This window comes from Muntiacus reevesi, chromosome 21 (genome assembly GCF_963930625.1).
Source record: "Muntiacus reevesi chromosome 21, mMunRee1.1, whole genome shotgun sequence".
Lineage (NCBI taxonomy): Eukaryota > Metazoa > Chordata > Mammalia > Artiodactyla > Cervidae > Muntiacus > Muntiacus reevesi.
The window spans coordinates 45947823-45962385 of NC_089269.1; the positions used below are offsets into that span (position 1 = coordinate 45947823).

Sequence of the window (14563 nt, forward strand, 5' to 3'; positions counted from 1 at the left end):
CACCAGGAGTGGCTGATGAAGTTGGAAGCACTGCTGTGTTTCTTTATTTTAAGTAGGTGTATCTGTTCTGTTAACTGGGGAGTGGATTCCCGCATTGGCCGTGTAACTGTGTAAATCAAGTGCCAGGTCCCGAGAGGAAAAAGAATAATGATTCTCTAGTCATTTCATGATTAACTCCTGGTTAAGTCCAGCATATATTCAGTCTTATTCACTGCCACAAGCGCGTCTAGACGTGGGACTTAGTCACTTAGCCATGACTTAGCAGTGACCAGTTGCAGGAATGTGGCTTCTGGTCCAGAGTTTTCTTTATACTAGTTTCTCATAGCTATACATTTTTTTCTTATTTTCCCTTATTCATTTCTTCATCTATTAACTAAAGAATGTCTTAATAATTTAGCATGAACTATGTGTAACTGGTATGTTATTAATCACACTAACCTTGATCTGTGTACTTTGTGTATCAATGTTTGTATTTGATAGATGATTTTTTGTAAAACTTGACTGTAGTTCTAGTAATAATAAAGACTTGTTAGTTCTTTATCATATTCTTTGGTTTTATAGCTGTTGGATGACATAGTTTGAAACAATGAAGAGGTTTTTTCCCCCTTGGCTTTGGAAGGAGGTGTTTGATTATTTAATTTAAGAAGTAGTGTGTAAGCATGAAGTTATATATATCAATTTTTATATGATATTTGTAAATGCAATGCTTGAAACTATGACAAAGTGTTTAAATGAAACATTTAAGAAATTTTAGAATATTTTATGTAACTAATTTCTGTAAGCTTGAAAGACTAGGTAGCCAGAGAAATTGACAAATGTTTCATTTCTTTTTGATAATTAAACTTTCCCACAGTATTATTTTTTAAAGATTATCTTATTATTATTTCAAATTTAAATATGTTGAAAATGACTAAAATATTCGTAAGGTTTTTCTAACCATTTCTGCATTGGCAAGTGAAATGAATTATGTGAAACTGCCATTTTTCTGACAGAAAAATAAATTTTCAGAAATGTCTTAGAAAGTATTAGTGTTATTATACACTGTATTAAATCAGTGCTACACAGTAATAGAAATCAAAGAACAAAACAATTTTTTTGGTTTGGGTAAAAATACATTTAAAACACTTTAGAAAATGCCTTAAAGATCTCTATGGGATATTGACATGCCGTAGTAAAATTGTTTAAATTCTGTTTTTTCCCTTAAGTACATTAATGTTTGTGTGTATGATGTTTGATTTGTGAAAAAAATCTGCTTCTCAATTTATCTTCTAAACCCTCTCAAAAATAAAAGAGAAATAATGAAGGAAGAAAAAAGAATATACAGAAATTGGGAATAGAGGGTTTTTTTAAGTCTAAATAAAATTCCCTGGAAAACATAGATGCAGTTTTTCCTCTTCCTAGATTTAAGTAAAACCAAAAAATGCAGCAATAATCGCTAATGTTTATTTCACTTTCTAGGTAAAATTGCCATTTAATGCACAACGAATAATTTCACTCTCTCGAAATGATTTTCAATCTTTGTTGAAAATGCACAAGCTGACTCCAGAACAGCTCGATTGCATCCATGATATTCGGAGAAGAAGTAAAAACAGGATTGCCGCACAGCGCTGTCGCAAGAGAAAGCTTGACTGTATACAGAATCTGGAGTCAGAAATCGAGAAGCTGGTGAGTCTAGATGCTTCTTCTTATTCTGATTCCAACAGTTCCAACAGTCTTTCTTTTTTACAGGAAATAGCTGTCTCAATTCCTAATCAGATACAATGTTCAATTTAATTTTAAAATTTGCTGATCAATATTAAAAAATAAATTATGTGACATTTTCAGAAAGCTTAGGAGATAAAAAACAATGAAGATTTTCATAATTTTACTGAAGTGTTTTATGTATACAGTGTGATACTGTCATACGTAAGTTGAACTATTTCTGTGTGTCTTTTAAAAAAGTGATTTATGGATTAAAGATAATGTCACTACCTAATTCTTGGTGGTTGAGTAAAAATGAGAGAAATTCTAAAACACTGGAATCTCTTTGTGTTGTGCTTGCTGTCTGTAAATGCTGATGCTTCATTGTTGGTTTTAATGAACCAGTAAGTTGTTTTGGTTGATAGCAAAACGAACCAGCCAACTCGAATCTTTCATCCAAAGGAAAAAATTCATGTGCTAATATAAATAGAAAATTTAATACCTAATGAGACCCTCAGGGATAAGAATGCCTACTTTGTTACATCTTATTTTTTATTCCAGCATCAAAACACAAATTAACTAAAAAGTGGATTAATTTTCCCCATTGTTTCTTTGTACGGTAGTGGTTGGTACCAATAGAAGAAAGCATTGTGTGAAGAAAGATAACTGATAGTGCAGGCCAGCTAAAGCTAAAACCATAGTTAGAGCCGACAGCAGAGACAGTGTCTCGATGCGGTGGAAACGTTCACTGAATGTTCTGTTTCTCGTGCGTGCGTGGTGTCACTAAGTCGTGTCCGACTCATTAGACGCCCTAGACTGTAGCCCACTAGGTTCCTCTCTCTGTGGCCTGCTCTAGGCAAGAATACTGGATTGGCTTGTCATGCCCTGTTCCAGGGGATCTTCCCTACCCAGGGGTCGAACCCGTGTCTCCTGCAGCTCCTGCACTGCAGGTGGGTTCTTTACTGTCTGAGCCGCCAGGGAAGCCCGTGTAACTCTGGGAGGCTGTGTCATATCTCTGTCTCTCAGTTTTCTCCTCTGTAAGACGAGGTGATACTAGTTCTTACTTTATAGAAATGAGTATTCATTTATGAAGACTACTGTTGTTGTTTAGTCTCTAAGTCGTGCCCAACTCTTTTTTTTTTTTTTTTTTGGTGACCCCATGGACTGTATGTAGCCTGCCAGCCTCCTCTATCCATAGGATTTCCTAGGCAAAAATACTGGAGTGGGTTGCATTTCCTTCTCCAGTTTATGAAGATTAAATGAGCTAATACATCTAAGGTTTTAGAAAAGTGCCTGACACATAGTACTCAATAAATATTACTTTTTTCTTCTTCTTGCTATACTATTATTTATCAATTTTTAGTTTTTTCTACCTTGATTGTTCCTTTCCTAATGTCTCTGCCTACTTTGTAGACTCTGGGTTTGGACCTCACTGTTTATATTGCCTCTCTCATTTCAGAAAGATTCTTTTTATGTGGTCAGTGGAATAACTTTTGGTTAATTTTCAATAGAAGGGAATATTTGGTTTTCCTATGGTTCTTAGGAAATTATTGTAGTTCCTTCTAAGAGTAATAGCCTAATAGACTGGATAGATCAGCATGTGAAGAAAAGTATTTTGATTACAAAACAAATAATAATTTGAAAATAGTATTTTTAAGGTGTATCAGTGAGATAAAACCATGTGTGAACTGAAGCATGCTTCAGTTGTATCCGACTTTTTGTCCGACTCATTAACTGCAGCACGCCAGGCTTTGCTGTCCATCACCAACTCCTGGAGCTTGCTTCAACCCAACGTCCATCTACCCAGTGATGCCATCCAACCATCTCATCCTCTGTCGTCACCTTCTCCTCCCGCCTTCAGTCTTTCCCAGCATCTGGGTCTTTTCCAATGAGTCAGTTCTTCACATCAGTGGCCAAAGTATTGGAGCTCCAGCTTTAGTATTAGTCCTTCCAGTGAATATTCAGGACTGATTTCCTTTAGGATGGACTGGTTTGATCTCCTTGGAGTCCAGGGAACTCTCAAGAGTCTTCTCCAACAACACAGTTCAAAAGCATCAATTCTTTGGAGCTCAGGTTTCTTTATGGTCCAACTCTCACATCCATACATGACCACTGGAAAAACCGTAGCCTTGACTAGACGGATCTTTGTCAGCAAAGTAATGTCTCTGCTTTTTAATACGCTGTCTAGGTTTGTAGCTTATTTCCAAGGAGTGTCTTTGAGCATGCTTCAGGTGGTCTTTATATGCTAGGAAAGCCACAGGGAGATGTTAAATTGAATTTAATAAATTGAGTTGTATTTTTCAACAAGAAGTCCTGTCGAAGTCTGTCAGTAACCTTTGAAGAAAAAGAGGCAGGTATTTATTTGGTCAATAAATTGATGGTATTGACTTTTAATCTTTATTTAAAATTTGATAGTATGTTAGAGGTTAGGTATTAATTCAGTATTGCTTTTGCTGTAAGAAATGAATATCCATGATTTACAAACCAAAATCATGACTTTGCTTTTACCAATAAATATAAGATCTTGAACAAAGTTCAAGAATCATTCAACTTGTTATGTGTTTGACTTACAAAGCTCTCGTCTTTATAGGATTCTTCTCAAGGTCTATGTTTATTCTTTTCTCTAAGACGAAATCAGAAGTCAGAAAATCTGTGTCTCTGATACCATTGTGGTCTCAGACAAAGGTAACCTTGAAATAAACTTTGTTTTTTAAAGAAAAATAATAAATTGCCAAAGTGTGATTTCTCTTAGAAGAAATCAGATATTGATTGATATCAACTCACAAGTGATCAGAAATGACAGTGTTCACAAAGTTCTGGAACTTGGGGTTGAGATGTGCACACATCGTTTCATTTCACTGCCCTTGTCCAGGACGATGGTGTAGGAGTCAGATGACCTCATCTGTCTTTGTGAAGGTAAAGTGTTAGCCGCTCAGTCCTGTCCGATTATGTGTGCTCCCGTGGATTGTCTCCAGGCAAGAATACTGGAGTGGGTGGTAGCCTTTCCCTTCTCCAGGGGATCTTCCCAACCCAGGGTTCGAACCCAGATCTCCTGCATTGAAGGCAGACTCTTGACAGTCTGAGCCACCAGGGAAGCCCAGTCTGTCTTTAGTGTTTTGAATTTTGTCGTGAAGATTATTGTATTAAAAACAACTGTTTTCTGGTCACCCTCTAACTACTGCTCTAGTGACATGTGCACGCCTATCGCCAAACCCTCCAGTGGGCCCTCTGGGGCTTCCCCGCTGCCACTCTCTGAGGCCTTTGAGCAGCGCGTCTTGAAGTGTGGCCTGTGTACAGTTGGCATCAGTTGCCTGGGAGTCTGCCTGCAAAATGCTCCCTCGGGAGCCCCTTCCCAGACCTGTGGGAGGGGCCCAGGAACATGCATGCTGCAGAAGTTTCCAGTGTGAGTCTTTATTATGCACGCTGAGTTTCTAACCTGCTGCGCTGGAACACATAAGTCAGACGGAGGCTTTGGAGGCAAACAGCTGAAAACTCTGCCTGGCCTCTTAGTGGCTTTGGAGAGGTCGTTGCCTCTCTAAAACCCAATTCCCTCATCGATAGCAAGAGATAAGAGTAGTATCTCCCTCAGGTCTGGTGCGAGGATGAGATGCAGCCAGAGATGGAAGGCTTTGTCCTGCCCCGCACATGTTCAGGGCTCAGTAAAAATTAGTAGTTATGTTTTCTGTGAGTATCTGCTTTTCATTCCATATTAAATGTACTGGGTACAGGGAAATGAAAGATCAGCGAGACATAGCCCTTGCCAGTCAAGTGCTTAGAGTCTCATAGGGAGCCAGCTTTATGTGTTTTTATTTGTTCTTGAGAATCATCTTCCTCCTCCCCATTCTAGAAATTTGAAGCTTGCAGGAAAGTTAAATGGATAGTGCGGTGAACACCCGTATACTTCCTGGGTGGAGTTCCCAGTCGTTGACATCTTGTCATCTTTGCTTTCTGCCTCTCCCTGTGGGTCCTGGCCTTGGTCTCTCTGGCCGGGTCTGTGTCGCCCGTCCCACTTGGCTGCTCTGCGGGTCTTTGTCCCTCTGTCCCTGCCAGCCGCTCTTGGATTCTTTGTTACTGTAGTTGGGTATCTTCTCACTGTGCTCCCTGTCCATCTCTATGACTCTCCTTTTATTTTCTAAATCATTTGAAACCTGCCACATTATGACATTGTACCCCTACATGCTTAAATATGAATCTTCTAAAATGACATTTTTTTGACATCTTTATCAAATATATTTACCGATATCTTTGTCATACCTGTACCTGAGAAAATTAATAAATCTTAAATAACATATGTAGTTCCTATTCAAATTACTCTTATTGTCCCCAGCATACTTTATATATATTTTTTCTTTTCAAAGTAAGAGCCAATGCTCACATGATGTTTTTAGTTTTGTCTTTAGTCTCTCAGTCTAGAACAAATCCTCCCCCTTCTCCCCTCATTTTTTTAATTAAAATTTTTTGTTTTATATGAGAGTATAGTTGATTAACAGTGTTGTGTTAGTTTTAAGTATCACAGTGGGTGCATGTCAGTCGCTTGCTCACTCGGTCGCGTCTGAGTCTTTGCGACTCCGTGGACTAGAGCCCGCCAGGGTCCTCGGTCTGTGGGGATTGTCCAGGCAAGAACACTGGAGTGGGCTGCCAGCACCTCCTGCAGGACGTGTCAGCGTGGCCGGCACTGTCCGCTGTGTGTACATACATGTGACTGAGGCAGATGCACTCCTTTTAACGGTGAGCGGTGTCCCACTCTGCTTACGTCCCACAGCTGCTTTACCCGTGCGTCTGCTGGGGGACAGCTAGGTTACTTCCGTGTCCTGGCTGTTGGGAACAGTGCTGTGATGAACACTGGGCTACAGGTGTCCTTTTCAGTTACAGTCACTCAGGGCATATGTCCAGCACTCCCCCCTGCTATTTTTTAATGATAATAAGTTTTAATGTTTGTCTGATCATTTCCCCTTGGTTCTATTTAACTCCTTCCTTCAGTTCTTGTGTTTCATGTGAAAGTGTGTGTTCTTAAATTGAGATTAAACTTTCAGCGTTGTGTCCTTCATACTGGGTCACTTGGGCAGAAACCATGTCAGGGTGTTGTTCCACTTGAGTGCATGGGAGTAGATCATTTCCAAATTTTTTTTTTTTTTTTTTTTTGTCTTTGTGATTGTTTTCTGTGGAATGTTAGTTAGGCACTTTGTGAATATCTGGTTCCCCAACACTCCTCTGTCCTTTGGTTTTAAGCATGCAATGAGGGCCTTTACAATGGGGACTGCAAAATCGGGATTTTTCCAATTCTGTCATTCCACTGACATTTATTGGTATTCCTCTTTAAAAAGAACTTTCCTTCCCTCCTCTTTTCCCTCCCTCTGACCACATCCTTTTAGTATCACAGTGGACTCATGGATTATTTTTTTCTAATTTAATTTCTCAGAACTCATAATAGTCATTGGTCGTCTTGATGTAGATTTTTTCCCAGGCTTGCCGGGGGAGGACCAGCCGCCTCCTCCAGTGGGTGCGTGCTTTTGGCATGACCCTGTTAGTGCACCTGTGCTGTTTAGAACAGCGTCTCATAGGTTCAGCTTGTGTCTGTGTGTGTGCGCACATGTCTGACTCTTTGCCACCCTGTGGCCTGTAACCCACCAGGCTCCTCTGTCCATGAGATTCTCCAGGTAAGAACACTGGAGTGGGTTGCCATGCTATCCTCCCTGGGATCTTCCCGACGCAGGGATCAAACCCAGGTCTCCCGTGTCTCCTGTGTTGACAGGCGGATTCTTTACCCCTGAGCCACCTGGGAAGCCTTCTCTTGTTCCAAGATGGGGAGCCACCCCTTTCTGTAAAAATCCCTAGTATTAGACTGCAGAAAGCATGCTTGCTGCTGGAGAAGAGTTGCTTTTTCTGTGTGTGTGTGTGTGTGTGTGTGAAATATGATGGTTCATTCAGGATATATATCATGCTTCAGTAAATAGAAGTATGTACTTTGCAGTAAAAAAATTTAGTGTTACTCCGTGCAGAGTTTTTCAAAGTCTTAGATGGCCCTGAAATATTCAAAACCTGACTATCCATAGTTGTAGGCACCCACTAAAACCTGACTACTCATAGTCGGAGTCACCCACAGTTTTGTAGAAAAACTTTAATATAAACCCACAACAATACTTTTGTGCAAAGTGGGTTTCCTTTTTAACCTTTTAGCTATTTTTGTCCCAGAAAAGCATCTATTTAAAGGTTGGCCATTGTAGATGGCTACTGTGAAGCAACCTGTCTAAATGTTAACTGGCAACATTTAACAGCTTCCTCTCCCCTGAAGTTGCCAGAGAGCAGAAGGCCAAGAGATTTGTCATAGATTTCACAAGAGAAATCTTTGACCCTCTGTCAACATTTGTTTACTCTCACCTTATAAACAGCTTGGTCATTTGGTTTTCTAGCACATACTAGATGAGGCGCAGTGCAGTGGTAGAATGGGAATGATGGGGTGGTACAATGATAGAAAAAAAGACATGCTGTCCGCAGTGACCAGTGATGGCGGACAGAGAGGCCGGAGCCAGGAAAACCTGAACAAAATTTCATGGAAGGCTTTCTTATAGGGATAATCATTTAATGTGAAAATAATAACAGTACCAATAGGAGTAATAGTTGTGCTCAGTTGTGTCCGACTCTCTGTGTCTGTACAGACTGTAGCCCACCAGACACCTCTGCCCATGAGATTGTCCAGGCAAGAATACTAGAGTGGGTTGCCATTTCCTCCTCCAAGGGATCTTCCTGACCCAGGGATTGAACCCGCGTCTGTTGGCATCTGCTGCATTGTCAGGCAGATTCTTGACCACTAGCGCCTCCTGGGAAACCCTGCTGACTCAAGAGGTAAAGAACCCACCTGCAATGTAAGAGACGTGGCGCAAGAGTCACGGGTTCAGTTTCTGAGTTAGGAAGATCCCTGGACAAGGAAATAGCAACCCACTCCAGTATGTCTAGTGATGGAAAGCCCATAGGGTCGCAAAAGAGTTGGACACAACTTGGACACGCTTTAGTTAAATAGCAATAATAGTAATTAACAAACACAATTCCCCTTCCCCTCCATTCTTCATACTTCAGTAACCCACCTACCAGCTTTTTGACTCTGGGCATGTTAAAATCTGAACCCCATCTGTAAAATGTGTTTGATATTCCTGAAATCAACAGTCATCGTGAGGATTACATAGTTGAAATGGTGTGTTTGGAAACATATAGTACAATGTCTGGAACAACTAATGTCCAGTCGTTATTAGAATCTTTGGAGTTATGATCACTTCACTTGTGCTTTTGTGGGGATTGTATTTCATCCCCAGAGTCCATGCTGGTTTATCTGCAGTCCACAGATCCAAAAAACTCTGAAAACCGTGTAAGTCTGTCGCAACTATTTTGGCCAAACAACTGACACAAACCGAGATCAGGTTGCACAGTCGTTATGTATCCTCCTTCGTCTGTTGATGCTTTCGTGTGTCTTATTTAGAAATGGGAAGGTGTCTGAGAGTGGGGTGCTGCCTTGGATGCTGCTGGAGGAATTATGTGTACATCTATACTTTCTCTCTAAAACCTGAAAAGTTCTGAACCCCAAGATATGTGTAGGCCTGTTAGGGATGGGGGCTTATGGACCTCAGTATTGAATGTATTTTTGAATGGAATTGGCAGGACAAATTCCCCATGACCTTACATGATGCGAAGGTGCCATGAATATGAATGTTTGCATACCCTAGCCGTGTTGACGAGCTCATCAACGCAACTCACCGTATTCTCTTTCTCACCTACAGCAAAATGAAAAGGAGAGCTTGTTGAAGGAGAGGGATCATATTTTGTCCACTCTGGGCGAGACCAAGCAGAACCTGACAGGGCTCTGCCAGCAAGTTTGTAAAGAAGCGGCGCTGAGTCAAGAACAGATACAGATCCTCGCCAAGTACTCAGCTTCCGACTGCCCGCTCTCCCTGTTAATTTCCGAGAAAGGCAAGAGCACGCCTGACGGTGAGCTCACGTTACCCTCCATCCTGAGTCTGTCTGAAAGGCCTGCGGCTGGACCGCCTGCCGGAGAGCCCAGCCCGTGTTGCCCCCGCGCCAGGGGCGGCGAGGCGGGCGGCGTGCGGGGCCAGGAGTCCCAGCCGGCCGCCAGCACCCCCTCGGAGCCGAGCCCGGGGCCCCGGGAGCCCTGTCGCCAGAGTGGGGGCATCTCGGACTTCTGTCAGCAGATGACCGACAAGTGTACTACTGATGAGTAAACGCACCTCCGCCTCCTTCAAACCGGCTCCTTCCCACTGACGTTTTGACATTGTTTTAAAAGCCTGATACGGCCACCCGTCTCTTGACAGTATGGTTTGTCGCCCCTCATACTTTGCTGTTAAGGGAATTTCTTTGACATCAGCCTTTGACTTTTCCTTCATTTCCACAGGAGAGGCAGAAATGATCTGCCACCTGGATGCTGAAAGTTCCCATGTGGAAATGCAGTAAGGCTTTGAAAGAAAGAAAGAAAGTGAAGTCGCTCAGTCATGTCTGACTCTTTGCGACCCCATGGACTGTAGCATATATCAGGCTCCTCTGTCCATGGGATTTTCCAGGCGAGGGTACTGACAACTCCTCAGTTTTAAAGAATAGCAGCTGTTAGCAATGATTCTTTCCAGTATTCAAAGTAAATCAGAAAATGAAAAACTGTAGCATATCAAACAACAGTTAGAGGTTGAAACCTCTGCAGACACATCCTACTCTGAAGAAGTAGCCTGCAAAAGATTAATCATCTGGCCTTCTTACAACATACTGGTTTAAAAGAAAATTTTCCTCCGAGTAATGCTGACAGAGTTACATGCTACTGAAAAGTAAGATGTCACCTCCTCGGGCATACTGGTGTAGGCCTGAAGTGGGAACACGTAGAGAGACTGTCTCGCCTGAACCTTGGCGTGTTGCCCTTTCAGCTCTTGCTGAAAGTGGAGACTGGTTGGCCTGCAGCTGTGATCCTGGGCTTCGTTGGAAACAGTTAGCAACCCCAGGCAGGAGGCTGGCCTCTGGCCGAGGCTCCTGATCTCCTCGGTGTCGACTTGAAGAGTTCTGGCTGCAGCAGCAGTAGATGAGTGTCATTTCCCTCTTTTCCTCTTCGTCTCTTCTACATCTGGGTCCAGCGTGATCTTTCTGTTTTCTCACATTCTCGTCCCTTTGGAAGAAGAAATAAAACTCAGGACACAGTGGCGTGAGCTCCTGCGATGGCAGCCTTGTCTTCGCCTCCCTGGAATCCTGGAGTGCTCACCCGGGACAAGGCTGAAGGCCTGCCCACCGGAGGCCACTCGTACAAGGGAGAAAGATGGCCTGCGTTTATCAGGAGTGGCAGTTCATTTCCCATCCTGTCTCTGAAGTTCTGGTTTCTTTGTAAAAAGCATTACGACAGATCAAAATGTGTCTACAACAACCATGCAGATTTGTGAGATAGTCTAAAAACATGATTTTGTTCCCTTGTGGGTTTGAATTCGGAAGCCAAATTTAGTCTTGCTCTCCTCCCCAAATCTAGCGTGTAAGGGCACACCCATCATTTGGGGCTTGGGCTTTTTAAAATCAGCCTTTGTATTTATTCAATCCTGTTTTAAGATAGTTTTCTAATAATCTGAACCCTTACCCCATGCCATTATGCAATGGTTGTTAGCCATTCTGCTGTTACAGGCTTGCTTGGGAGTCTGAGGAAAGCTGTGGACCTGTCAATGATGAAAGCAACATTAAGTATTTGCATTCAGGGAAACATTTGCAGAATCCAGTTTGAAAGGGTACGGAAAGTAATTTTTAGCGTTTGGATTGGAAAGTACTTCATTTCACTGAGATTAGACACCTGACTTGTGTAGATTGCATCTTGAGTCTGGCACAGGGCTTGTGTAGTTAACATGTAGGACTGGGTCTGAAGCCAGTAGGCCTGTGAGGCGACGTGGGGACCAGGCTTCCCGTTTCAGAGTAATTCGTCAAACGTTACCCTTTTTCATGGGGGCAGGTGTTGGCGGGAGCTACTGCCACTATCTTTTCAGTGGTTTGTATGTTATTTCTATTATCAACTTAGCTGTTGTAGGAGAAAACTAGTTGGACTTGTTTATTTTCTAGAGGCTTTTATAAGTACACCTAAGAATTTGTCAGGGAGAATATAATTCTATGATAATGAATCCCATACTACAAAACAGTGATCAATGATGTGTGTGTGTGTGTGTGTGTGTGTGTGTGTATGTGTATGTATATACCCCCATGTAGCTATTTCTTTGATACTTGTAATTTTAAATTCAAAATATAAAATAATATAAAACCTTTGCTGGTTTACAGCATGTAGACTCTTAACCACGCTGACGGACTCCTTCATTTCCTACCTCAGTATGCGCTCAGCTGTTGTTCGCTCCAGTCTGTGTGTGTGCAGATGTCAGTCCTGTACTTTAATTGCTACTGTAAATAGCTGCTCTGAAAGATTACTTCCTATTTTATGATGAAACCTAGCTGTCTCCAGAGTTTAAATACAGTTTTTAAGGCACTTGGATTAAATTTCTCGCTACATGTAAACAGTTTAGCATTAAGATTTATTTTAATGATATTCTAATTATTGGCCAAGTGTATTATTTCATAAAATAGAGCATTACTTTTAATAACCAGCATGTAATACAAGTAACTACACTACCTCATACCTACATGATTTTCAAGTTGTAATCCAGAGGGACAGAGAGATAAAAATTTTTTTATCTGTGTCTTTTGGCCATAAAGTGGGGAAGTTTTTTATATATTGCATAGCATTACGCATTTATGCCTATTTTAACATTAACTTCTAAAGAAGTTTTTTCTAAGAAAATTTGTTTTAAATTGATTTTTTTTTTGATGCTGCCGAAGACAAATGACAGGATTATGTGTATACAGTGTATATCTTTTCCTTCATGCAGAATTTTTCAAAGGTGATTTTCAGTTTGTATATGGTGTATTTACATGATCATGGTTCCTTATTTTATGAGTTAGCCTTCTCACTGCTTGATGATTTTTAAAAGCTGTTAGGTCTAACTCAGTAAAATAACCATACCTTAAAGTGTTTCTCATTATTTGAATCCTGCAGCTGTAGCAAATAATTTGTTAAATTGTTATATTCAGAACAAACATGGATATAAATCTAAGTACTCCATCTGTACATCTTATAATTTACTGTAGCTTAACACTTAACTAATTTAAGGAATCAAATATATTTGACACAGTAGACGATACAGGTTGCAGGTGGACACTCAGCCACATTAACAACTTGGAGAAAAAAATATAAAAAAATGGCAATGTTATAATAAATTCTCAGGTGAACTTTTTTTCAGTTATGAAACATCTATTTTGAATTTGTAAATATTTTAACTGTTTTATTAAAGCATGTAATAAACTATTCTTTGAAACCTGTTGGGCAGAATGAAAATTTAAAGCCATAATGGCAAAAGATGGCATACTGATTGTAAAATAAACAAATAATAACAGCTATTGATTTTTTTTGTATCTTTCATAATATAATTTTCTAACAATGCAATAAAACCACTAAATTTATATATCCATATTCTATCAAGATCATGTTTCATTAAAGGTGAACTTTCATAGTATTTAATTTACATTTTCTTCCTAATGTGCTTATCCAAATGTAGTGAAACTCAAAATGTTAGATGTTGGTAATAAAATGACAGTTCAATAAAAGTCTCGAAAACTGCTTCTGATTGACTAGAGTTGTACATTCCATTTCCATTTTCTCACCTCTCATAGGAATTTACTAATTTTGGTCTTTTAATCAGTAAACAGTATGGCTCTGGCATCTGTATGAAGGAGTCTTTTTCACTAGTTGATTATCATGCCTGAAAAGAAGGTTCTCAGCAATTATCAGGTGTTTAAAGAAGCACAGGTTTTAACCTTGTTTCTGATTTAATTTTAGTCTTTGGCTAGAGCTATAGGCTTATTTAAGGGGTATCTCTTTCAGTCTTCAGTTTTAAAAAATTTATCTGCAGAATCAAATCAACCATGTTAACATTCAACTTCTAGCCAGGCCCTTGTCATCATGCTTCGGGCAGCTGCTCAGAGTTACCAGCAATCCAGATCAAGGTCTTCTGGTCTAGTTATTGTGAGTCTCCTCAGGGGGTCATGTTGCATGGTGGGTGGAGGCTTAGTTTTGACCGTAGGCATTGACTGTTTCTGGGGGAGAGACTTCACCATTGCCTAATACCTTCATGTGCTCTTAGCCTCCAAGGGATTTCTGGCACCCAGGATGGATTGAGTGAGAGCTCCCCCTAGGGGCTTGGAGGCCACATTCCTATGTGAACAGGCATTTTCAGAATGGAGCCTCAGAGTTGAGTAGGCTGCCCCTTGCAAAGCAATGTTTAGACCTAAGAAAGCTGCCTTCCCAGGGATGTTTTCTCCTTTACATGGACTTAAGCAATCCAGACAAGCCACGTGGGATTGCTGAGGGACCAGCCTTGGATCCGCGGTCCTGCATACAGACTGGAATTGGGTGGCAAGCATAGTGTCAGTGACACTGGCCTGGCACCGCCAGTTAAAAGCCAGAAACTTACCAGCACCCTCCATCTGCATGGTGGTGCAGTGGGGCTGAACACGAGAGGTGCTGCACGCATATCCCAAGAGGAAGAAGGGCTGTGCCCAGGCAGAGAATAGCCAGTTATTTTTTCCAAATTCATGAAAAGCCTTTCTCAAGGCTTTTCTCCTGCCTTGAGAAAAGCAGGAGAGCAGTGCACATGCTTCCCAGTGCTAACAGCCCTGTGAAGTCCTTCTCTCTGGAAGTTGTGCCTTTAGGTTGCCTGCCCAGGCTGGGGGCTCACGCTGCTGGGCTTTGCTCGCAAGGCTGTCGTGCTCTTGGTGTTGGACGGGACACCTAACAGTTGTGCTGTTGCAAGTTCACATATGC

The 14563-nt window shown here is 41.2% G+C and overlaps 1 protein-coding gene across 4 annotated transcripts in view; it reads left to right on the plus strand.

Annotated features, from left to right (window-relative positions):
• The window catches only part of BACH1 (BTB domain and CNC homolog 1), a 45165-nt gene extending 31898 nt beyond the window's left edge, over positions 1 to 13267 (plus strand). For 2 of the 4 annotated variants that reach the window (XM_065913540.1, XM_065913541.1), the window contains exons 4-5: positions 1459 to 1665; positions 9450 to 13267. In XM_065913540.1, coding sequence (XP_065769612.1) covers positions 1459 to 1665; positions 9450 to 9908 — 666 coding nt within the window. In that variant the 3' untranslated portion in view covers positions 9909 to 13267. Of the gene's footprint in view, positions 1 to 1458; positions 1666 to 3420; positions 4159 to 4270; positions 4366 to 9449 lie in introns of those variants that run through there. The other 2 variants (XM_065913543.1, XM_065913542.1) reach the window with 2 other exon arrangements.
• The last annotated feature ends 1296 nt before the right edge of the window (positions 13268 to 14563 follow it).